At 38.4% G+C, this 24,815-nt stretch overlaps 1 protein-coding gene and 1 long non-coding RNA gene across 10 annotated transcripts in view; one reads left to right on the top strand and one right to left on the bottom strand.

The window, feature by feature from the left end:
* LOC107054455 overlaps positions 1–24,815 on the top strand; it is a 143,416-nt gene that overhangs the window by 87,416 nt on the left and 31,185 nt on the right. For 3 of the 4 annotated variants that reach the window (XR_005839385.2, XR_005839388.2, XR_005839384.2), the window contains exon 3: positions 20,452–20,562. This is a non-coding gene — a long non-coding RNA (uncharacterized LOC107054455). Of the gene's footprint in view, positions 1–20,451; positions 20,632–24,815 lie in introns of all 4 variants that reach the window. The other variant, XR_005839387.2, reaches the window with a different exon arrangement.
* Positions 788–24,815, bottom strand: part of SLC6A1 (solute carrier family 6 member 1) — a 59,093-nt gene continuing 35,065 nt past the window's right edge. For 2 of the 6 annotated variants that reach the window (XM_414303.7, XM_015293474.4), the window contains exons 2-15: positions 18,705–19,084; positions 17,840–17,971; positions 16,335–16,435; positions 15,067–15,176; positions 14,815–14,947; positions 13,749–13,883; positions 13,528–13,631; positions 13,078–13,202; positions 10,375–10,487; positions 9,263–9,394; positions 8,681–8,783; positions 7,384–7,484; positions 6,185–6,352; positions 788–3,275 (exon numbers count right to left, since the gene is read on the bottom strand). In XM_414303.7, the coding sequence (XP_414303.1) occupies positions 3,171–3,275; positions 6,185–6,352; positions 7,384–7,484; positions 8,681–8,783; positions 9,263–9,394; positions 10,375–10,487; positions 13,078–13,202; positions 13,528–13,631; positions 13,749–13,883; positions 14,815–14,947; positions 15,067–15,176; positions 16,335–16,435; positions 17,840–17,971; positions 18,705–18,939 (1,797 nt within the window). In that variant the 5' untranslated portion in view covers positions 18,940–19,084 and the 3' untranslated portion in view covers positions 788–3,170. Of the gene's footprint in view, positions 3,276–6,184; positions 6,353–7,383; positions 7,485–8,680; positions 8,784–9,262; positions 9,395–10,374; positions 10,488–13,077; positions 13,203–13,527; positions 13,632–13,748; positions 13,884–14,814; positions 14,948–15,066; positions 15,177–16,334; positions 16,436–17,839; positions 17,972–18,704; positions 19,085–20,245; positions 20,301–20,409; positions 20,501–20,917; positions 23,852–24,815 lie in introns of those variants that run through there. The other 4 variants (XM_046900109.1, XM_046900110.1, XM_046900111.1 and 1 more) reach the window with 4 other exon arrangements.

Below are 24,815 nucleotides of genomic sequence, written 5' to 3'. Positions count from 1 at the left end.
AGCAGTGCCTCCAGTCTGGACATTTGTCTATGCCAGCTGCCCTAACTCCAATCCTACCTGTCCCTCTCAGCCTTGTGCTTTTCCTGTGGAACATCCAACTTAATCTCGTTGTGACAGCAAGACAGATGCACTGTGTATACCTATAGACTGTTATGAGAAGTTTTGCAAATGGTAGATTTCTCAGAAAAAAGGAAAATTTCAAGCTTTTTTCCCTTGTTGCCTGTTGGGATAATATATGTGGACCTAGACACCTAGACCTTAGGTCTTAATTCATCAGGAAGTCAAAAACTAGCCGGAATTCCTACATACCACATGGAATTTAACACCTTTAAACATATACTCAGATCTTCCAGACTAAAAGGCAAAACTGATTAAGTTTCAAAGTTAAGTTTTTCTTGCATGAATTGGTAAAATGACCTATGCATTTGTTTTGGCTTTGTTTGCAAATTGTAGAGTACTAAATCACAGAGTAACCCTTTTCAGTTAGAGCCCAGTGAGTATGAGGGGGACAGATGCAAGTCTGAGATAAGTATCATGTTGCTTGTTCTTCTGCTACAGACCATGTTTACCATAATCAGAAACACTGTCACCTTTTCAGCTTATTGTATAATGCATGTATATACAAACTAAACTATAATAATAGCATAACAGATTAAATATAAACGTCACAGGTGTGATACAGCCTTCTGATATTTAAACATAATAACCAAAACATGTAGAACTTACCTCCCAGAAAATAATTCAACACTTGTGCGTTTTGTCCAGTGAAAGACTGCATCATTCTGAATTTAATGTATAATATAACCTTTATTCTTTTTCCTCTAAACTCTTGGAAACTTACATAACAATCGTGCTTTAATTATGACACCATTTATAGACATTTAAAATGCATCTTAATTTATAAATATTTTACATTTGGTCCATAGAACAGGTTGCAATTTACTAAATAATACTGTACTCTTTTAAACAGGCTCTGTATATATTTTTGAATATGTATATATTACATATATATTTTTATATAGAGATAGATTTGCTTGGTGTTCAGATAACTCCTTATTGCAAAAAGCATATATGATCATACAATAATCTTTTTTTTCAGGGCAAGTACTACAAAAGGATACAGCTATTCACAGTTTACACACAGTAGTTCTACAACACTATTTTGTGCTATGTGGTATGTTTGTTCAGCTTTTTGCTAAAGAGCAGGTCTGTCAAACATCTGTCATAATTGTTTACAATCAAACATTAAATACTGCATTTTTCTTAGAACAACATGGGACTTGATTACATTAAACGATAAAGTTGGAATTTTTATCCTTAGTCTAATGAAATTCACAATTATAATGTGTATGTATCATGTATAATGTGTGTGTAGGATGTACGCTTTTCCTCTAAACCCCAAAGACTTACAGGACTTTTGCATTTCAGCTATAGCCATTTAGGATGTAGCTTAGATCTCATAATATTTTACAGTTGATCTATGTATGAAACAGATTAGAATCTACCGAACATACTCTGAGATTTTATGATGTAGTTTGAAATACATGTGTATTATATATATATTATTTCTACAATAATGTGCTTGACATTCTGAGAATAATACCTTATTGCAAGAACGTTTGTCACCTTCAGACAAAAACAACGAAAAACCCAACATTCACAGTTAACGTTTTTCACGTAGTAGTTCTACATAAATTGTGCTATCTAACATTGTACGTTGCACAAAAAATTGCTGGAAAGCATGTTTCATTGCACAGTTCTGTCACAGTCATTTACAATCAAACATCAAATACTGCATTTTCCATAAACCCTTGTGTCCATCATATAGCTGCCAAACAAGAAATGCCATACAGGGCTAACTACTGCATTTTCCACATAGAGAAAAACTTCCATTAGCCGAATGGGGTTTCCAGCTAGGAGGTAAATGCAGATGGAGCCCGGAGTGGAAATTTTTATATTACTGAAATAGCTTTCTCTCCTGCCTTCATCACCACAAATAATATGTAAATAAAAATAAAACTGTTTTCAAAGTGCTCATGATCCGTATTTTATAATTTGCTTATTTGAAACTGTTAAAGTCATTTAATGGATTAAAAAGAACAGTTGTGAAATTAAACCCTAAACTAGAATTACAAGGATAAGCTTCAATCTTTAAGTCATTGTTTTGGTTTCTATTTTGGTGGCAATGCAATAATAGCGTAATAATAACAGCATAACAAAAGCTCAAGTACTCTTCTGAGCTTGAATTGCAAATACCCTGTATTTCTCTCTCTCTCTTTTTTTTTTTTTTTTCTGGGAGTATTTAAGAGCTCTTAAGAATTGAATGTTACTTCTCATTTTCCTAAAAAAAGTTAGAAGTCACATTTTTGCCTCTACATCTGTGATTCAGGTAGTGCTGCTTCACAGAGATGAGTTCTTTTTAGAAGATAGAGTATATGCTTTTAAAAAAAAATTCACAATTGCATGTGAAAATTATCCTGAAAGGTTAAGAACAGGTAGTGTTTACAGCCATGCTATGCTGCGTTACTACAAACAGCCATATAATAACTCAGTTTGTAGTAGGAATGCTTATAAAGGCTATGCCTAATGTGACTCTCAGTTAATACAAATAAGTCTTTCCCCGCTCAAATGGCCTTGACTAGAACAAATTTTAAGGGCAGACTTTTTCACTGGAAATCACTTGGTTACAAAATACGCCATTCTTTTGTACAAAACAATTCCAAACTTAATTTTACTCCTGCAAAGTCAGAAATAACAGTCTTGGGATTCAGTGGTAAGAAGTACTGATAAACTACTAAAAATCAGTAGCACAAAACTTCAAATAGTCGTGCTAAAAGGTAGATTAAAAAGGTTTTGCACATCAGTTTACAAATTTCAAGATATGCAACTATTGTTCTGAAAGGATAAAAACATTAACAGTCTGTGGATTGCCAGAGAACACAAAATACTGTCAACATCTGAGCTCGCACAATGGTTGGATCATACCTATGGCGATTCCCTTATAATGGAGGTGACCTTTTATCTTTTTATCTTTTTTTTTCTTTTTTTCTTTTTTTTTTTTTTTGCCACTAGAGGTAGGTAATTATATTCTCAGACTTAAATTTGTGGTCATATTCAACCATATTTTTTGTTTTTCTGGAGTAGTATGTGTACTTTTGTAATACAGAAGTTTAGATGTAGGCTTCTTTGTTTGCAGAGTTGCTCTGTTGTGCCTGATCTGGCCCATTTTCAGGATGACTGATGTCTTCACTTGGCTGAATCATTACTTGGATGCGCTGTTTAAAGAACAATAAAAAACGTGAGGCAGTCAAAAATCTGCTTCTAAGCTTTTTCTTTTTTTTTTTTTTTTTTTTTTTTTTTTTTTTTAGACAATCACTGCTAGGTGTTGGAGCTAAGATGAAAAAATTCTGTCCATCTCCCAAGGTGCTATCAAAGAAGTCTCATATATTGAAAACATTATAAAAAATACTATTGATATTGAGTATGTCACAAAATAGCCCACTTCAGTCCAATAGGAAAATTTACTTATGTTAGGTAAGGTTATTCTTAAATGTCTCATATGCTGAGATTTGAACACAAACTCTTAAAAGCCCTTTGCTTCATCAGTTTACTGGAATGGGAACAAACCCAAATCATCTTAGTCTCGTTTCTATGCAGAAGGCAGAAAAACATGGAGCAGGGTGAGGAATGGCATTGGCATAAAGCTTAGTCAGTCTGTAACTATTTTGAGCGGTTTGAACTGTATTCTGTAGGAGTCATGACAATAGGAGTTGAAAGACTGCATGTAAAATGATTTATGTCATATGCACTGGGCACATTCATCTGAGTATGCCTAGGGGGAAGAAATTTGAGGAGACTGTGGTATGGAGTAGGAGAGGCAAGACTCAATTGCAAGTGCACAGGTTAAACAGTGCAGACAGGTTATACAGTTTGCTGTGGGCAGCATGGTGGTTCTGAAAGAAATGATGGTGAGCCCCTCCATGGGTCAGAAAGACGAGAGATGATCGGTTGCAGCTTCTATGAGTTACCACCTCTAAGAATACAAAAGGTTAGGTAGACTTGTATTTAAGATCATTTTATTTCTGTTTGGTCCCTCCTAGTCCTTCTGTGTTCTCCAGCCATGAAGTTCATCTGTGTAGCACATACCTGTTCCAAGAAAGGGAGTCCACTTTTGAATGTCAAAGCCTGTGACTGCCGTGTCTCCTATTATCTAACGATCATAGAATCACAGAATCACAGAATGACTTAGGTTGGAAGGGAACCTTAAAGATCATCAAACTCCCATTCCCCTGCCATCGGCAGGGTTGTTAACTACAAGATTAATCTGCGCAGGGCCCCATCCAGCCTGGCCTTGAATGCCTCTGGGGATGGGGCATCCACAATCTCTTTGGGGAACATGTTCCAGTGCCTCACCACCCTCTGAGTAAAGAATTTCTTCCTATCATCTAACCTAAATTTCCCCTCTTTCAGTTTATAGCCATTCCCCCTTGTCCTATCACTACCAGACTGTGTAAAAATTCATTCCCCTTCCTGAGTTCCCTTCAGGTACTGGAAGGCCACATTGAGGTCTCCCTGGAGCCTTCTCTCCTCCAGGCTGAACAAGCCCAGCTCCCTCAACCCTTCTTCATAGCCCTCTGATCATCTTCATGGCCTTCCTCTGGACCTGCTCCAACACCTCTGAATCCTTTTTATGTTGAGGGCTCCAGGCACGGATGCAGTACTCCAGATGGGGTCTCACAAGGACAGAATAGAAGAGGACAATCACCTGCCTCACTCTGTTGGTGAAAACATTTGTCAATGCTTTCAGAATTTGAAAATCATTCAAATGCTTTCAAAAATAGAACCTTAATCTACAGGAAGACTGAACTGAGGAACTTTTACTGTGGTCTTTTACAATCCTGGCAAGATGGAATTATTGGTATAAAGGAAACAATTCCCCATTTGCACATAAACATTTCCATAAGACCAAGATAAAGATACTGAATACGTAGGAGTAAGAAAAAGCATATGTCAGTAATAACAGAAAATATTTTACAGAAACCTCTGAAGCATTGCTAAGTCTTGTAAAATTTTCTGGAGAGAAATATTTGGATACAGGTCTGAGCAACTCATGAGCCATTACCCATCAATTCTGTTTACGATCATCTGTCTCTTTGCAAGGATGGCTCTGTCAGCTGATTTTAGAATATTCCAGAAATTCTGACAAAATCATTTTGACACATAGTCATGGAGGACAGAGTTGTGTGTTTTAACTGCTGAAGTGTCTCTTATACACAGAATGAGACTATTGCCTGGAGAGAGAAAACTAAGGATGCACACACTTCGAAAAATTAAGGAGGACAATTGACAATTAAGCAGTGTACTGGTCAGTAACCCTATTAGCATTTCACACTGTCAGCAGCATTTCCCTGAGGATCTTAAAATGGATTTAAGCCATTAGAAGCCTCTGTCACATGGGAAGTGTCATCTCCTTTTTAACAGATGGAATAAGGACTCAGGGAGAGGCTAAGAGCAAAACACAATGAGAAGAAGGTGGCTTCTAATGTTCTTCACTAAAGTAACTTCTAATAGAAAACATTTAATTGAGGACTAACAGAAGATGCAGCATAATCATGAGATACATCTGCGATTTTACTTGTACTTTTTCTCAGATGCAATGCAATCAGGCAGCCATTATAACTTTCAACAGGCAAAATGTAGAACAGAAGCTCAGATATTTAACCTCATTGTAGGGAGATGCTCAACACATTCACTGTGAGCAGACTCAGAGAAATCAAGAGCTGCATTGGTTCACTTCTGAGAGTTTGACTCCAATTCCTTTCAGCATCACCTGCCTTGATAGATGACAGCGTGTCTTGCATTAATAAGGACAAATTTACTTTGCAAACTGCTACTTTTTTCATAGGTATAAAGAGCTGAGGTGCAAAATGCCTGGAATTGTCAAAGCCTGGAAATAAGCACCATGCTTAATGTGGGAAAAAGCGTTGAACAACAGACCATATAGACACCATCTTGTCTATTTGGTACATGCTATTATGCTTTTCATCTTGATGCAAAATAACTGGCTCAGTTAGTGAGTCCACAGAAAGGATATAACTAGAAAATAACTGCTCAGCAATCTTTTGTCAGTGTGCACAGGTTTTTACAAGATTCAATCATGCAGACAGGAAAAAGAGATACCTACCTGTTTCAAGGAGCCTTTCAGGGTAAGAAACATATATGCCATATAGCCTGGTATCAGCACCATAGAAGACAAAGCCATGAACCAGCCAACACCTTGGCCCCATTTGGGGAAAACATAGCTTCCCATTGTGAGAGGAGTCATTTGGACAGCACTGAAGATAAATACTCCCTGCAAAATAGAGCGGGGAGGTGGGAGGGAGAGAGAAGATTTGGATGAGTGTTTTATGTTCAAAAGTTTTTCTGGATTGACTTGTTTCTACATCCAGGCACAGAGAAAAGGGCTCCTTAGTTCCCGGGGTATAGGGCAGCAGGCACTAGATTGTAGCCTGCAGATCAGTCTTCCAGATAGACATTGCAGAAAACAGGCAAATGTCAGCATGGTGCAACTGACTGAATCCCTGCTTGCTTATTCTCAAGTTTGCAAATCTGTAAATATCTGAATTGCAATTCTGCAACTATTAAGTTTCTGGTTTCTACTAAGTTTCTTATTGTTTCAATACCGCTCCATCACACTAGTCAGCAATGTACTTCTGTATTAAAAAGGTTTCTTAAAGCCTGGCTCTCTAGTATCTGGCCTTGGTATTGTTTGCATCCTCCAAACAAAGTTAGAAAATGAGAATAGAACCTATGGATCAGTAAGTGGCTACAGATTGGTGTGTATAAACAATATCTCTTACAGAATTTAAAACACTATTTAAAACCTTGCAAGGTTTGACAGAAAAAAAACAGTAGAAATGCCTTATAAATTGGGTAATATATTCCACAGAATCCCATGAAGGAAGAACATCAGCTTATAAATGTAATCCATTACCTGAATAGCCCTTCGGAAGGAATTCAGTTTACAATATATGGCTTTTTTGTGTATACGGAGAATTTACAAAGATTGGCAAATTTTACTTAAGAATAGAAGAAATGGTCAAAATTTGTTTCTTACTTCTGTGCCAATGAACTGTGCTTTTGACTAATAAGCATTTCCAGAGAACTAATATAAATCTTGAAATTGTTCAGCATTTATTTTCTTAGTGCACAGGCTTCTTCTAAAGACAAGGTTTGCCTATTGCCTTCAATGGAATTGCTCACACCCTTAAGTAAAGGATCAGGTCAGGTCTAGCATGAAACTATGAGTATGGAAATGACAATAGTGTAGTACAGAGTCCACTCTGTTTATCACTATTAAACCATATAATAAAAGTTTCTTACTGCCACGATGATTGGAGTAAAAAATGACCAGCAGAGTTTCCACCAGATGCAGGGTCTGTATCCCACCATCTCTTGGATGTTGTCATAAAATCTATTAACACCTAAATATAAAAATAAGAAACAATATAGAAAAATATCATGTAACTGATTCAATTGAAAGCTCAATGCTTTTGAGAGAGATTATCACAAATGAAGTAGTATATTTGGAAGCTCTATACAGACCTCAATCAATGTAGCACTTCACCTACTGGAATGGGAAATAAATGTGCAAACTCATAAGAACCAAAAGTCATTTTTTTCCCCTCATTTTTCAACGCCACAATTAATTAATCTACTACCAGCTAAACTGTTCCCCCGCAAAGACAGAGGAAGTCCATACATCTGAAGCGTAGATGCTATAAATTGGTCTTAGAAGAAAGACATATTTAGAATGATATTTTACAAAATAAATTTTAAAAAATAATAATCCATACCACCCTTAGCCAGCAGCACAGATTTCACTTCGTGGGGTATATGCACACAACATACATGCAGAACTGCATATGAAATCAAAGAGTAGCCTAGCCCTTCCGTTGCTGCTGCTATCTGCCAACACTCCATCATCTTCCAAAAGGTACATCTCCTGCATTATTTATAACTTCCTATTAGATTTCTTTATTACTTCTTAGCTAGTGCATTTTCCATTCACATTTGTAGGATTTATAGGCTGTTTATAAAAGCTGTTTCCTCCTCTAGGCCATTTAAAGACAGGTGAAAGACTCCAGTTATCTAGCTCTGAATCAATTTTGTAATACAACCTAACGTTTCTTAGTGATCATGGTCCTTAAACTAGCCAACACATAATTAACGTCAAAATTAACATACAAATACTGAGGAAAGAATATTATATATATTTCTTCATCTTTAAACACAGAGCTTGTCAGCCCAGACTTCTGAACATTTTAGAGCAACTATGCAAGACAGAATCGACCAAGGAGTCCACCTCTCGCTCCAAGCTCCTAGAATCACTTCTGGAAAAGAAATGTTACAAGGTACAAGAGACCCAAGTCATTACACTGAGAGAGGGAAACAAAAAAAAGAAAAAATAGAGATGAAGAAACGTCACCTAGTGTTCCTGAAACACCTAGCATCTAATCACTTTGAGGCTGATACAGAGGGTGTTTTAAAGAGGCAGAAGTACCTCACACCAGCCACCTTGGAGTCCTCAGTGGAGTTACACGTACAGAAAGCAAGGCCAGCTTCAATTCCAGCCTCAAATGTAGAAAACAAACAAACAACAAACAAAAAACTTGTTTACCATAGCACCAAGATATGGAGATGCACTCAAAGAATACAAGGAACAAGAGACTCATCCCACTGGCAGAGTAGTAGTCAAAAAGCTTAAACACATAGATTCCACCCTAAAACACATAAGAAGGGAGTGTTAGAATAAGTATTAAGGACTCCAATCTCAAGATGGATTAAAATGCAAGATAAAAACCAAGAGTAGAGCATAGGTTACGATGTAAATTAATTAATGTTAACAGCTTAAAGTCTTCTAACGCATGAGGTCAATACTGACAAGAATTAGATTAAAGCTAGAATTCAATTAACTGGTTTGTTTTCATTTTACTCCTTTTTGTTCAGTAATTCAGTCACTTCCCTCAATCTGTCTGCAATCTACTAGATCACAGGAAGCAATGGAGAATATCTGTAAGAGGGATTGTGGACATGCGTATTTTCTTGTCACTGCATCGAGGGCATACAGAGACTGTACACCTACAAGCTAATGTCTTCTTCCTGAAGCCTTTGTAATGTTTCTAGGTGGGGATGGTGGAAGAGGGAAATAAAGCAGATATGGTACAGCAGAAATAAGAACACATTCTTCTACTGAACGTACCTGAGTAATGTTGGACAGCCCTATCAGATAGGAAACAATACACACAACAGCAATGAAGATTTCCCTCCGGTTGCGCAATAACTTCGGAAATTCATCCACCAAAGCTGTTATGAATCCTTCAACAGTGCAGAACTGCAAGTAAATTTAGAAATAAAATACAATGTGATGCACTGCAACATCAGGATTGGGTTTAGGGGAGGAGTTTTTAATAACACTCATCATTACCCTAAGGCTGCATCCATTAAATGATAAAGGAAAATTCATTTGACTTCAGAGGAAGCAGTGCTTCTGAATATCCTTGTTTCTGTCTAAAAAGATCTATGCAAAAAGATTTCCAGCTTGAAAAACATTCAACATTCAAAAGTATGACCTATAGCACGTGCTTAACAAGATGAAGTGCTCTTTCTTATGACGGAAGCCTGCAGTTGAAGGCTTTGGTCCACAGATCCACTAGAAACCTAGACTTCTTCCATTATTTACTTACATATATGAAAGCCAATAGGCTCAAAAAGTCTGATCAGATTCGTGCTTCAGAGTGAAGGCAAGAGACAGAAGATTGATTCTAAAATGTTATAAAATCAGATACTTTCTGCAGCTCCAGAAATGTCAACGTAATGGTAATATTTTTACTGAGGATGTGGTCCTCCAAGTATTTTTTTCTCTATACTCAAAATAAACATGTTTTATTAATTTCCAACCGTGCAATCAGAATTTAACCGATATTTACCGTTCTTACAAGTTGTAGGGCATGAAGTCACCTCTCAGAAATATTTGTGCTATTTAAATATTGTACAAAAATATCCCAACATTTCCCAAGTTCATTAACAACTCAAAAGTATTGTGATTGAATGGTTGACATTCCACATGAAGGTTCTTTGTCTGCAGAATAAATTGTCTGCATATTTGGCATAAAATTCCAACAGTTCATGAAAAATGAAAGACTCCTCCAATTCATTCCCTCCTTGGTATCTGCTACTGTTTATCTGATTATATCAGAAGCAGTGCACCAATAACAGCCGGCAATGTGGAAAGCACAGAGCAAAGCCAACATTGTACCATATTGGTTGCAGAAAATTCATCTTTACTGTTAATAATTTTTACACCAACGTTACCTGACTGTCAATTCCGAGCATTAGCAACATGGAGAAGAACAGTATTGCCCACAAAGGAGAAATTGGTAACTGTGTCACTGCTTCTGGATAAGCTAGAAATGCCAGTCCAGGACCTGGTGGGAGAAAAAGGATAGAAAATGTCAATGCGGTTGATTGGGTTCTGGGATTATCAACACCTGTTGGGTTTATCTGAATGACTTAGTCATGGATGCAGCATCTGTCCAGGGATTTCAGTTTAAATGGTGTCCACTGTGCAGTCACTACATGTCTTGCATTAAAAGTACAACCAACAAAAAAAAAAAAAAAACCCACCACCAACAACGAACAAAAACAAAAAACAAACAAACAAACAAAAACCCTCCAAACCCAAAAAACCCAAACCAATCAAAGAAAACACTAGATGAAGTTCAGAAGTCACTCCCAGGAGACACCTTTGTATAGTAAACAGGGAATAGTATCCTTGAGTAGGAATATATCTTCAGTTAAGGACCGGCTTTCTCTTCCTCTGAAGTAATTACCGATGGCTTTACTCTTCTGCTCTGCATCAAGTATTTCAATGGAGAAACAAAGCTCAGAAATGGAGAACACACTTTCCAGCATTTATAGTATTCCCATTTGCTGTTGTACCATGAATTCTTTTATAAAACACATTTTAATGTGCTTTATAGTTGTAATTGGGCAAACATTTTCATTCACATTCCTAATAACTGTTGATAGGGGCCAAGTACTGGAAGAAGAACATAACTTCTTATTACAGAAGAAGGAACTTCTTTTTGTTGCCACAGTATAGCTGGAAGCCAGCTAATGTCAGGATAAGAGTGAAACTTGTAGAAACTAAATAATCACAGAAACAAAATTAGTGTGCTTTACCTCAGGTGGATATCTGATTTTTCAGTTTTTATTAAAAATTAGTCTGGCTGTGTTAATTGGTTGGACATATCTAGTTCTCAAGCCAGTGAAGCAAGGACCTGCATTAGACACTTGAATTGTCAGAGCAAACACAATGCAGATTTTGAAACAATTATTTATAAGCAATAGCAGATATGACTGAAATATGCGTTCTAAGTAGCAGCACAGTAAACTTAAGATGACTACATCCTTAATTTTACTGTTTACACAGTCCACCAAAATGCAGCTCCAGTCTTTAAAAACCATTGTTTTGTAAAACTATAAAAAAAATACGGCAGAATAACCTGTCTTATGGTGCTAAACTATAAAAAAATACTGCAGAATAACCTGTCTTATGGTGCTAAAACAAAGCATCAGTTTCTCACCTTGCTAGAAAAAACAGAAGCATAAGTAAAAAGTCAAATTTCCAAGTGTCCTTTGTGATTAGTGGTCACCAGAGATCATATACATCTTTCTTAACTCTATTACTTTAGGTATTTTACAATAAATTTAGAAGCTTAATATGATTTGGCTTGATATATTTTATTTGCAGATGTAGTTTTTATTTAATTACAAGTGTGTCAAAACCAGATTGTTTTACACACTATCGATGTCCCAGACATTTTTTTTTCATAGAATCATGGAATAGCTTTGGTTGGAAGGGAACCTAAATATCATCCGATGCTAACCCCCATGCTATGGGCAGGGTTGCCACCCATTAGATCAGGCTGCCCAAGGATCCATCCAATCTGGTCTTGAGTGCCTCCAGAGATGGGGCATCCACAAACTCTCCAGGCAGCCTGTGCCAGTGCCTCACCACACTCTGGATAAAAAATTATTTCCTAATAACTCACATAAATTTCCCCTCTTTCAGTTGAGAGCAGTAACAACAATGTATGCCGTAACATTTTTTGCTGATTTTTTTTTTTTTATGAAGACTATTTTTGGTGCTTAAATTCTCTGATTTTCTAAGAGAATATTTCATCAGCAATATTTGTTTGCTAGTACAGTAATACACATTTTGTCCACCAGACTTCAGATCAAGCTTTCTGGTATCAAAACCCTCCCTGTGGCCAAAAGTGCTAAATGAGTATTTGGTACACCAGCTGGGTTAAGGTAACCATCTGCTCTGCTTCTGTAAGCTTCTTCATCTGGAAGAAAGGCAAAGAACTGCAAAGTATACAGAATCTATCTATGGATCTATTGCACTGTCCTACATAAAATTACTTTTCTAATAAAAGGTCCCATAAAATTGGCTCATAGCTGTAGTTTAACCAGTGAGAGACTGATCTGCCTCAAAGGGTTTGGACCTCAAGAAACAGTAGAAGGATTTTAAAAACCTAACTGAATTTGAGAATATATGGTCCTAAAATATAATGACCATAATTCCTCCTTTCGGGTTGTTTTTAAGAATTTCAGTAGCAAGAGGCTCTTAATCTGATGTCAGAGTCAAGCACTCAAACAGCCAACTGTGCTGCCACCTCTTATAAATGCAGTCCCTGTAAACATATTCATTAGTATTCATTGCATCAACACAGTATGCATTTCTGGCTGACCACTCTCCAATGCTGAAGCTTTGCAAGCACTGAAGGCAGGCGGCCTGGTAAATATGAAATGATTCTGCTGGTGCTGCCTCAAGAGGTTTGAAATACTGGTTGCAAGAGGGAGAGCATTAAGTGCTACTGAAATGACAGGGAGCAGAAGAATGCATTGAAGGAGAGATTTTAAACAAATATGTGAAGCAGTTGGGATGCAATATACAAACAAAAAATAACTGATGTCTCTGAAGAACTTAGAGAAAAATATATTATATACCTGATGCTGCAACATCTGCAATGGGCCTCTTTGTGACATTAGCCATGAATCCAACAATGGAGAAGATGACAAAGCCTGCAAACATGCTTGTGCATGAGTTTATGCAGCACACTATGATGGAGTCCCTGAAATAAAGATAAGGTGTTTTAAGCAGTAAGTAAAGCAATACTAATGCTCAGTGTATTACCATTTTTTTTCCTTTGGAAAGGCTCTGTGGATAAATTTCATGATTTTAGATTTCATAGCATGGGTTCCGTTTCCCCCTGGACAAGTCATGTCTCTCTGATTAGTGTAAATGCAGTTCTACATCTCATTCCTACATAGGTAGAACATTTAATATTTATTTCAGAGATTATACATTAATTCAGAGATATAAAATCCAGAACGACAGAATGCAACTCCAGTTGAGAGAAAAAAGTACCACTGTAATACATGCAGTCATCTGCTTACCTGTAAACATTATTGTGGAAAGGGTTGTAACTTCCAAGGGCAATCAGCGAACCAAGACCCAGACCATAGGAGAAGAAAATCTGTGTGGCAGCATCCAGCCAAACCTGATGGCAAGAAATAATTATTTTTTAAATTTGTTTCTGCACCTGAGGAGCAGATTGTATGTCTGAAAGGTGAAGAGATAGCAGTGAAACTTTCGTTTACAAAGACTAGATATTTACCTCAGAGTCTGAAAGCTTACTGAAGTTGGGAGTTATATAGAACAAAATTCCTTCCTTTGCTCCAGGCAGTGTAACACCACGGAAGAACAAGATAAGCAGCATAACATAGGGATAAGTAGCAGAGAAATACACCACCTGATTTGAAGAAAAAAAGACATTGTAAGTGTGAAAAAAGAAGCATTTGTGTTTGTTCAGGCATTTGCTCCAAAAATACTGTAGCAGCAGGTAAAATTGAAGCATTTATCAATCACAGAATGAATTGTAGAATCATTAAAGTTGGAAAAGACCACAAAGATCATCTAGCGCTTCTCCTCCTTGAGTTCAACAAGGGAGTTCCCCAAACCACAAGACTCATGGCTGCAGTACTACTACTCTACTTGTAGAATATCATCATTCTATTTCTCTTCTCAAACAGCTACTTTAACATTTTTAACATTCTCATTTCATCTTCATAACTGCCCTTCAGTGTCCAACACTCGAATTCTGTTACCCTTTCATTCCTGGAGAAAGGTCTCCCACAGTAAACTTCCTTTAATTCTGTTTTGTACTTAGAAACCAATCAGACCCCAAGAAGTATAGCATGAAAGCATACCAGTGGCCAGAACCATGTCTGGCTCTCATTCAGCATCAGGAGGGAAAAGCTCAGGCATACAGTTTAAACAGTTACATATCTAAGTCCATCAAGAGTTGTTTAATAAATGTATATTTGTTACTGAAGCCAAAACACTGCATCCTCACTCTACCACGATCCAAACTAGCTAGAATATTCCCTTCAGGAGCAAGCAGACGTATATTTAGGGATTTTTCTTCCTAGCAAAGCCAGGAAGTCTGTAAATGAACACCCTAACCAAGATGGGCGGAGCAAGCTGTGGAAAAACAAGCCCTTTCAAAAAAAAAAAAAAAAGAGAGAGAGCTCTATCAATTCAAATAGGACAGAAATGCAATGCTTAACAGAACCGTCCCAGAAAACTGTCCCAGCATGTCTTACCTCATAAATTTTCAAAATATTTGAGTAAAACAGGCATTTTTTATCAAAATATATCTACAGCATTTTTTTTAATCTTACCTTTCCAGTCCAGCCCACCCCCTTCCAGATACAAAAATAAACCAGAATCCAGGCAATTGCCAGAGTAATTGCTAGCGGCCATCGGATCTGCCCTGGTTTTTCCAATCCATCAGTCATTTGGTGCATGTTGCGTCTAGAAAAAGCAAGCAGAACGGTGTATTTGACAATCAGTCCACAAGATGGTATATGAAACATAACAAGCTAATCCTTGCATATGCACAGAAATGGCATAGAGAAACATTCTCAGCTTACTCCCAGAATTCAACCACAGCGCTTGTCATGTTGGTGGTGTTTGCTAAGGTATAATTGGAGAAGCAGCGGTCAGTGTTCCATGGGTTCTCACAGTGCTTCCAAGGAAGAGTCTATTTACAAAAGAGAAGGAGAGAAAATCCTAAACAGTCAAGCAATTTTTAAGTAAGCATTACTCCAAGTGTCTCATTTTTGTAAAACGAATGGAGAACTAATACGTTTTGACCTGCAATGCACTGATCTCCCTGTGGTGCATGCCTGCCACGTATGTTATTTACCTTTATATCAACTGCATGAATCAGATGTGAAAATATTTCCTCCTTTCTTTACTATAGCTGCTCAAATGCTTTGGAGTTGACTATGTCTCTCAGTATGTTAGAGCACACTGAGCATGCTACAAGAAACAAGGGCATCATAAGGGATCTCCTGGAGGTCCAGTTACCTCTCATTGCACTACATGTAATAAAAACATCATGATTACTTATCAGAGTTCAATTATCTGGTTCGACCAATTAGAAAAATGGACATGTGTAGAAAACAAAATTTCCATTACATTGTTAACTTCCTGAAATTCTAATAGACAAAGCCTATTTACACGTGTTATGTAATAGAGTGAATCTGATATAAAAACAATATATCTTGTGATGGCCGAGCTTGGAAAACATTCTCACATAAAACAAAACAAAACAAAAAAAAAAAAGAAAAAAAAAACAAAAAACAACAGAAGAAAAAACAAACACAAAAACCCAACCTTTTACACACTAGAATTTTTCTCAGAGGAATGACTGGTTGCCTCTTTGTTGAAAGACAAGGTGATACTAGCACTCTTGTTAGCATTGCCAGGACTAGCAGTCACAAGCCTGAGCACAGATTCTCTGCATCTGCCTGGTAGAGAAAAAAGCAGGCATGCTTGTGATTGAATGGCAGACAGGTAATAAAGTGAAACTAAAAGGGCACAGATGAAAGACCTGTGGCTCTGAAGATTAGGATCAGAAAATTCAAACAAATCAGTAAGAAAGGGAAGCCTAGGCCTCCAAAACAAGCTTTTATTGTGTTTCTCCATTGACATTCAGTTTTCTATTCTGCATTTCTCATGAAGGAAAAAAAATTGAATTTTTAAAGAATATGTCTTGAATAAAAAAATTCTTATCCTACAGATTTTTATGTATTTTGTGTAATCTCTCACCTTCACAGTGAGAAAGTTTAATCAGCTAGCTACGCCACTTTGCTTTTTCTTGAACAAAATCCCTCCACCTCAACCCCATACTTACAGTTGTAAAGGAATTATACAGGTAATAAATGGCCCATGAAATAATCACAATGTAGTAAATGTTTAGCCAAAAGGAAAGGACTGCAGCAGCTAGTCCCACACCTGCAAAAGAAGAAACAAAAGAAGATAACTTTCTGTAATGGTTGTAAAAGTGTCAGCTCAAGTGCTGCAATTCAGTAGGACAAATGATGCAAATACCATTTACCAGATTCAGTAAGTTCAAATTCTAGAAGTACCTCTAAAAAAGATGGCTAATCTGAGAGATGGCTAATCTAATTAGTTCAGTTACAGTGCCCAGGTCTCTGGGTGTTGCAGTAAGCAGTCACATCTGCTGCTGCTGAGATTTTACTGGAGTTTCTTACTTGTAGGGAAGAGAGCTAACTCAATTCATTCTCTGAAACAGCAGTACCACAGCAACTTCTGGCAGATGCACACAAATTGCAGAGGAGTTAAAAGACCAGCTAGCCCTTTAGTCTACTGTTTAAAGTACTTCATGGTTACTATAATGCTATTCTGTTAGCTCAGGCTAAAGAAACAAGTCAGGCGGTCTGTGATCAGAAAGTTGTCTTCTGCTCCACATGGAGACTTCTTAAGGGGCATTTTAAAAAGTTCAGGCTGATGACACTTGCTGCACGACACTAAACAGGAAGAAGTATTCAAAATAATAAGCACAAAGCAAAGCAAAGTCTATACTTTGCATTGTACTCCCTACCAACAAGGGTAACTCAAGCATAGTTACAATACTAATCTGTGAGAAATGTTTTCATCTACCTGTGTTTTCCCAACAAAAAATTCCCTAGCACAGAATCCACCCTACAAAGCCTTTTATCCCAGCCTGTGCTAATTTTCAGTACTACTGCATGAAGTGTTTCATAACTTAGTCTATAACTTGCGCCTTTGCTGGTCCACAAGTCAACTCAGGAGCTCTTAATTATCAAATGGTTTAGGATTAGAGGATGGAAAGCACAGCATGGGAGGCTTGTGGGTCTGTACAGAATCTAGACTAAAATCTTAAGGTTCTAGCACTAAGAAACCCAAACTAGCTTAAAATCTAAGCATGGAGTGACCTTTCCTTCATGCAGTTCAGATTGGAATTGCTAACTTTGAAGCGCCTGGCCTTTGCATTTCAGTACAAAACAAAAGGAGATACCAACGTTCCTGACCTGGAATAATAGAAACATGGTTTATCAAAATGCTGTGATCTGAGGAACCAAGTTCGTTACCTGCTCAGACAGGTTGCTAGATTTTGAACCATCTTTGTATGTTCTTAACAAAAATGAGTCTTTACATTTCACAAGATTAGTCTGTTGATGCCCTCTTTTTGAAGGGAAATGAATAATACCCTAGTTTGTTTCAAAATTGCCAGTTACACCTCATAAAATTAGGAACTGCTGTAAAATATGACAGTCTCAGTCGAAATGAAGATGAAGAAATGTCCATGCCCTGCCACTTTGTGTAACGTCTGCAACACGGAAAAACAGAAAGAAATACAAATTTATACTGTACCTTTGAACATTGGAGCAAGCTTCCACACTCCAAGGCCTCCTATAGATGTGTACTGACCAAGGGAACACTCCAAAAGAAACAGCGGCACTCCAGCAAAAATTAGAGTTAGGAAATAGGGAATCAGGAATGCACCTAAACAGAAATATGAAAAAGCCTATTACAGTGCAGAAAGCCACTACTGTTTCTAGTTTTTCCATCCCTATTATATCTGGAAAGAAACACACATTTTTTCCTCTGAGGTGTAGCTTGCTAAAACAGCTAGTGAGAAGCACATGCACAGTTCTGAACCAGCATCTCAACAGGTTTTGCTAAGGGGGGAAATGTCTCTCCCCATCACATAAATACTTTCTATTCAAGTAAAAACCAAAATACAAAGGACCATGCATTTTGTTGTCTTCATCTATAAGAGCAGCACGCATATGGTAGAAAGGCTTTAACCACAACTGGCTGCTTTGGCTGCTTTCCAGCTGAAGCCAGCCTTTGATGATAAGCTCTGAGTAAGAGTTACAAGCCTTATGCAATCCTCTCAAACACTCAATCCAAAAGAGGGTTCTGAAGGGTTGGAGGCGAACGTGCTTCAATTCTTCTCTAATACCTTATGGTCTTTTATAAGCACTTGCCAATGAGACATTAGAATAAACTCGAGGGCACAGCAGACTTCAAAGCAGAGCGCCCTGCTCTGAGATGCTTCCAACCCTCATGATCTAGTTAAAAGCAAAGCAAAAAATACCAACCCTAAAACCACACATAAACAGATGGAAAAAAAAAAAAAAACCCTCTATTGAAACAGATTTCTAATAATTTTTGTAGCGAATACTAACGTGCAGATATATCAAAAGTTGTTAGAAATAAAGAGCAAGCATACCTCCTCCATTCTTGCCACAGAGGTATGGAAATCGCCACACATTCCCTAAACCAATGGCATAACCTACACAGGACATAAGAAAGTCAAATTTTCCTTTCCAGGTATCTCGGTCCGGAAGATCCGTCTTCTTCTTCTGCACTTTTACTACCAAAGTTTTAGGCTTGTCATTGGTGATGGAAGCGTCGACCTCCGTGGAGATCTGTCCGTCGGCCACTTTCGTTCCGTTTGTTGCCATGTCTCGGGGCTTGGCGGGGGAGGCTCTGGTGGCCGCCGGACGAGGGATTTCAGCTCCGGTCCACGTGGACAGCAGCTTTGCGGCTCGCCGTGGCCCGGCCGAGTGTCAGCCCTGGGCGGTGGGCGGTGCGCGGCTCCGGGACGCTCTGCAAGGCACAAGAGGGGCACTCAGCAGGGCCCGGCTGCTGGGGGGTTCTACCAACAGCTGTGCTCTGCCCTCGGCACTGCTTCTGACTGAGTCAGTGCGAAGAGATCAAATATAACATTGTCCTCCAAACAAACGCCAAGCCACAGTTACTTATTTTTCATTTCCCTATAGTCTGCAGGTACTACAGTCCCTGTCTACAGATAACTAATCCTAATATGCCCACCGCATTGCACACAGCAGATATGTACTGCACGCTATGCTCAAAACATGTAATGGAGAAGCAGCCATAATGAAAGCTGGAAAAAAGGCTGTTTGTGCGCTCATAAATGAAGACTGCTATGCTTAACCCTGATTCTTTGGTGACAGGAATAGGGTAGTTTAATTGATTTTTACAAACATTCTTCAACTCCACAAGGTCAAGCACATACCCCTGTTTCTGGAGAAGATGAGTCAGTGAAGAGTTTTCTCTTTAACAGCCTAGAATTTTTACACTGAAACTATTCCATTTAATCACTCTGCATTAAAAAGCTAGAGGATAAATCCCATGAGCATAAAGTTCCTTTATGCATAGGAAGGTGCTACTATGGTTACAGTCATCAACAAATACCTACCATTAACAGTGAGTTGAAAAAGTTATGAACTGTGCACGCTTCTCTAAACACTTTAATCTGAGATCCTCCCAAATGGATTAAAAAATAAACCAGATCAAGCAACAGAACTTAGTATTGGATCATGATGCTGGGTTTCCTATGTAGTTATAATTAGTCATTAATATAATACAATGTTCTACTAAGTTTAATTTGTACATTCTTCAGTACAAGTCTGCAATAAGCACGCCTCAGTTAGTTTAGCAATTGTTTCACCTGCCATTACTGCTACTATACAATTTTCAAAGTTTAAATAGAGAAAAATGAAAGAAGCAAATGTGCATTATGCAAAAGAACCTAGGATATTCCAATCAGCTAAGAAGTGCATGCAACTTCTGTAGGCTTCCACACCTCTATTTCAATAAGAAAAAACCACAATGAGCTACTGTTTGTTGCATGTCTACTGTATGCCCATGCATGAAAGATTTCTTTAGGCAGTCCCCCTTTCTTAGCTCCTTTTACCGTTTACCAGTTACCAGTCCTCAAAACAGACACTTCAACAAATGAAATACCTTCCTGTGTGAAGCTCCATGTTATGGTAATGTTGGCAGTGCTGGACACAAGCTCCTGCAAAGATCAACATTTATTTATAGATTTATGGAAAGGTAGATCAAGGTTATTAGTCATTCACTTCTAATAGTAAATTATGTCAAAAAGAAAAATAAATCACACGAACAATTTTCCACTAAAAGTGTTCTTCTTCATCTTCTCATTTCAGATTGCTGTATTAAAATGCTTCTTAATCCTCCAGAAACTCAAGGACATACCTGCCAATTAAAAAGAACTTCAGTTGGAAGCTGAGGAAGAATCACCTGTTACATTTGCTGGGGTGAGGATCATGCTTATAAACTTCCTCTCTGCTCTACTTTAAGATTGATTGCAAAGGTGGAAAATCACTGTGAGTACTTTTCTGTCCTCACACGTCCTTCTGTGTATAGACATCTATCCCTTTCCTGTGGGCTTAGTTTTCCATATTTGTATGCAAGCTTATCTAATTTTGTATACCAAATGCCATTTCTGTCTACAGTCTAGGTTATTCTTAACATCTATTTGTCAGGAAATATGTATCTCTTATGAACAAATCATTAGAACTCCTAAAAGCAGAGGCGAGACTCCAAAAATCCATATACGATTTGAAAACAGAGTTCTCAAAGTGTTTCATGGGGGTCCTGTACAGTGCTCACCTTGATGCTTTCTAATGGGGGTAGGGTCCTCCAACCTTTCATCTCCAGCTTTCTCCACCAAGGAATGAAGGTATTTACTTCTGTTTTAGGGCTTGGGAAAAATTCCTTCTTGTGAGACATGTCTGGCAGTGCATCTCTATCATAGATAAAAGGTACCCATATCTGAGATGATGAAGTAGAAAAGGCTCCTATTTCAGTACTGCCATCTTGATGGGGGAGAACAAGTGGCCAACCCATATCCCATCCCCCAGCTCCCTCGGATTGATACATGCTCTTAAAGACAATGACATCATGCCTACCTAAAAAAGCTCTATGACCGATCAGAGCTTAGCTTCTTGAGGTTCTCAAAAGTAGGACAGAATTAATCCAAGCAAATGTCAGAACTGCCAGCACAGAGCTCTCTACCCGAATTAGTTGCTGCAGGCTTCCCTTGTGCCCAGAGAAGGCCCTCATGTCAGCAAGGTCCATCTGATCTAAGTATGAGTTCTCAATGCTGATTATAGAGCCAGGGCACATAGCTGACGTACATCTGCACAGCAAGTGTTTCCAGCTGGGTGAGCTGAAACTCATCCTTGCTAACCAAGTCTTAATCTCAGCTGCAGCGTGTAGCAGACTGATGAAGCATTCAGAGCAGTAATTGCAGTTACTGCTACATCCCCTCAAAAAGTACCACAGAGTGTGGTGCTCCCATGTGTAATTCACTAAATCCTGAACTGCAGCCCTCACTGCAAAGCTTAAGCCCATGCTTACTGGCCTCATATTTGATTTCTGCTACACCCCAATCAGAAAAGCAAAAACTTCTGCTCATGAGAAGTCTGAGCAATCCTGGCAGCCATTCAGAAGCCCAACAACCTTTGCATAAGGCAATACAGATCATCATTTTATGGACAAAACTGAGTTTACGTTCTGAGGCTAGATTGAGATCACGTCGTACTTTTGACCTTCTCACCCATGTTTGTTCATAAGATTAAGGTGCAGACACCTTCCAGAGCACTAACAAATGTGCGGCTAGCCAGCACCACCTACTGATGAAGATGCAGAACTGAAAGTGTTTCTGTCTGGCCAAAGGAGGCTGTGAAAGTCATCACGGTGTTCTAGTACTTTTATGAACAGGTCTCAGACTAGATCTTTATTTATTTATTTGGCACTTGATTTGGAATGAGCAACTATGACTTGCATACAACATTCCAGAACAAGAGTGGGTGATATGGCAACTAAGATACTTGGTACACGCCTTCTGATTGATTAGGCATTCTCTCACATCATTGGGATTGAAATTTAAAATGAGTTTAACGTGGAATGGGACAGAAAGATACTTATGTAAGCTCTGTGACTTGGCTTGGGCGAAAGGAAAGACAAATTGCAGTTGTCAGCCAGCAGAGCAGGTAGGACACTCGCAATTCAGTGTTTCGGTTTGTGGGAAGAAGCTGGAGAGATCCTTTAAATAAGTCAGCCTTTGCTCCCGCAGCACCTTTGTGCCAACACTGAGTGTACTAGGAAGGGTATGGTAGCTTCCCACCACATTCCTCAATGCACAATAGAGCTTCCTTGACTTCAGTTACTAGGGTTGCTCAGCCAAGAGGAGAAAGCCCTCTAAAATAGGGATTTAGATACCATGTGGTTGTCCTGAATCACCAGCACATTAGAGAAGAATGAGTTGAGAGAGCCAAGCACACATAACAGCCAAGGTAATAAGCACAGCCAGGGAAACCGGAACAAAGAGAGTGCCACTTCATTAATAAAAGCATTTTTCTCTCTTCTGGCCTGCATAAAATTGGATTTGAAAAAGTTTAGAACTGGTTGCATAAAATCAAAGTCTACAGCAATATTCCTATCATCTTTCACAAGTGATATCAAAAGGCAAAAAAGGAACAGTGCAGAAGCTGTGCAGCAGGAAACTGCCATTCCTACAGAACCTGTAACCTCTGCCTCATTCAAAGTGGAGCACCCCCTCCCCTCCAATCCGTTGTGCTCCTCCTTCCCCAGAGCACAGCAGCTCTGAGGGCTTCACACAAGGCAGGACTACAGCAGCTCCATACAGTAAGTTCTGAAGAAGCACCGTTATATAAAGTGCCACATCACTTTCATATAACTTTGAAGGTATTATTGCTCTGACCTTAATGGGACTCCAGTTGAGCCCACTGCTGCCAAGAGTTATTTTCACTTAGATTTCTATTTGTACAGGGCAATCAAGTCAAGAGAACACCACACATACTAAGTTTCATAGCAAAATAGTTCATGTCAGCAGTGTCCTGGAGTGTATGAAATGGGACTGAAATATAGAAAGTACTAAAAGAGTACTCATAAAATGGTCTTCCATTTCACAGAGAAAACTCTGTTTTATTATTCTTTTACAGGAAGGCCCCTGCTTGGAAGCACATAGGTATTGCACACCAAGTGATAGCACACACGCTGTTACACATGTATGTAGCAAAAACCCATATGCATTGAAGAATGCTCCTATTAACTTCTCCCACTGGTACTTTAGATGTCTCCTAAGAATCTGGCCCCTTGAACTGAAACTTCCACAGTGTGTTCATTTTGGTTCAGTACTTTGTGCAATGCGCACAGACTCAACAAGCCACCAGCTTTCTTATTGGGAAGAGAATTTTCCTTCATGGACAATTGTTAAATTACATGTAAACATGTAAATAAAAACAAACAAATAAGGAAACAAAATAGCATAATAATTTCTTTTCCTTTGGGCTCACCTCTATCGAATTTGTTTGTAGTCTCTGCTGGTCATGAAGAGTTATCACAATTCCTAGAAGTATTTTGTTGTGCTTGCTCTCCTATTTCATTTCTTAAGATGGTTATGTGGAATTTGGCACCACTGCGACAAAATCAGTCCTCAGTTGCAACAGCACAAGCATCTGATTTCCCAGCTGAATGCTCCAGAGAGCTCTGGCAAACCACACTGAACAAATGGGAACTGAAGCTAAACTTGCTTTTCTGCAGTATGAAATAGCAACGGCAGCAATAATAATCAGAAGCAAGACAAGTGTGGGTGGGAATAGCAGAAAGCAATTTGATTTTCACCACGAAAATACGCGCTAAATGCAAGTGTCTTTTTATTTTGATTTTATCTAAAGTAATTGTACAGACTTAGGCTTTGTGCAAATACCTATTTGACAAAAAACTTGGTGGCAGCAGGGCCTTATCTGAAAAAATACTGACAGATTTTAGGTGATGTAAGGGGCCCTTCTTGTAATGCTTTTCTCTTGCTTAGCTTGGGTAAACTAAACATCATATAATTACATCTGAGTCCTCATGTTTAATCAGTGAAGCACATCAGGCGTTCTGAAGATAACATACCAACAACTAAAGGTTGGCATCTGGATGATGTGCTACAAGATGTGGTATAGTAGCCTAGTGGTAGTAATGGTGATAGGAGGACGGTTAGACTAGATGATCTTGTAGGTCCTTTCCAACCTTGTGATTCTATGATTTCTAAACTTGGCCCAAAGCACAGTGTTGTATACAATTTCTAAATTAGATCAGTCACTGGTCCATAGAAGCTTGCTATTTTTAGGTTAAAAGCTGCTCTTTCTCCCCACAGGTCCGCCACTCAACTTTAACATAATCTTCTCTCTGATTAAAAACAAAAAACAAAACAAAACAAAGCAAACAAACAAACAAAAAACACCAAAAAACCAACCAAACACAAAAAACCCCACAAAAAAAAGCAAACCAAACCAAAACCAGAATAAAACAAATATACAGGAGTAAGTACACTACAGATGAAAGCATCTATTCAACTGTACAGAAGAGACTTTTTTTTAGCCATTGACAACAGCAGCTCTTGCAGAAATCTATGAGGGCTACTCTGAAAGTAACGTCTCCTATTTTAACATGCTGGCCCACAACATCAGAGATGGATGTTGGTTGTACGGCTGAA

The sequence above is a fragment of the Gallus gallus genome, chromosome 12 (assembly GCF_016699485.2).
Source record: "Gallus gallus isolate bGalGal1 chromosome 12, bGalGal1.mat.broiler.GRCg7b, whole genome shotgun sequence".
NCBI lineage: Eukaryota > Metazoa > Chordata > Aves > Galliformes > Phasianidae > Gallus > Gallus gallus.
This window is presented reverse-complemented; position numbering and strand designations above follow the sequence as displayed.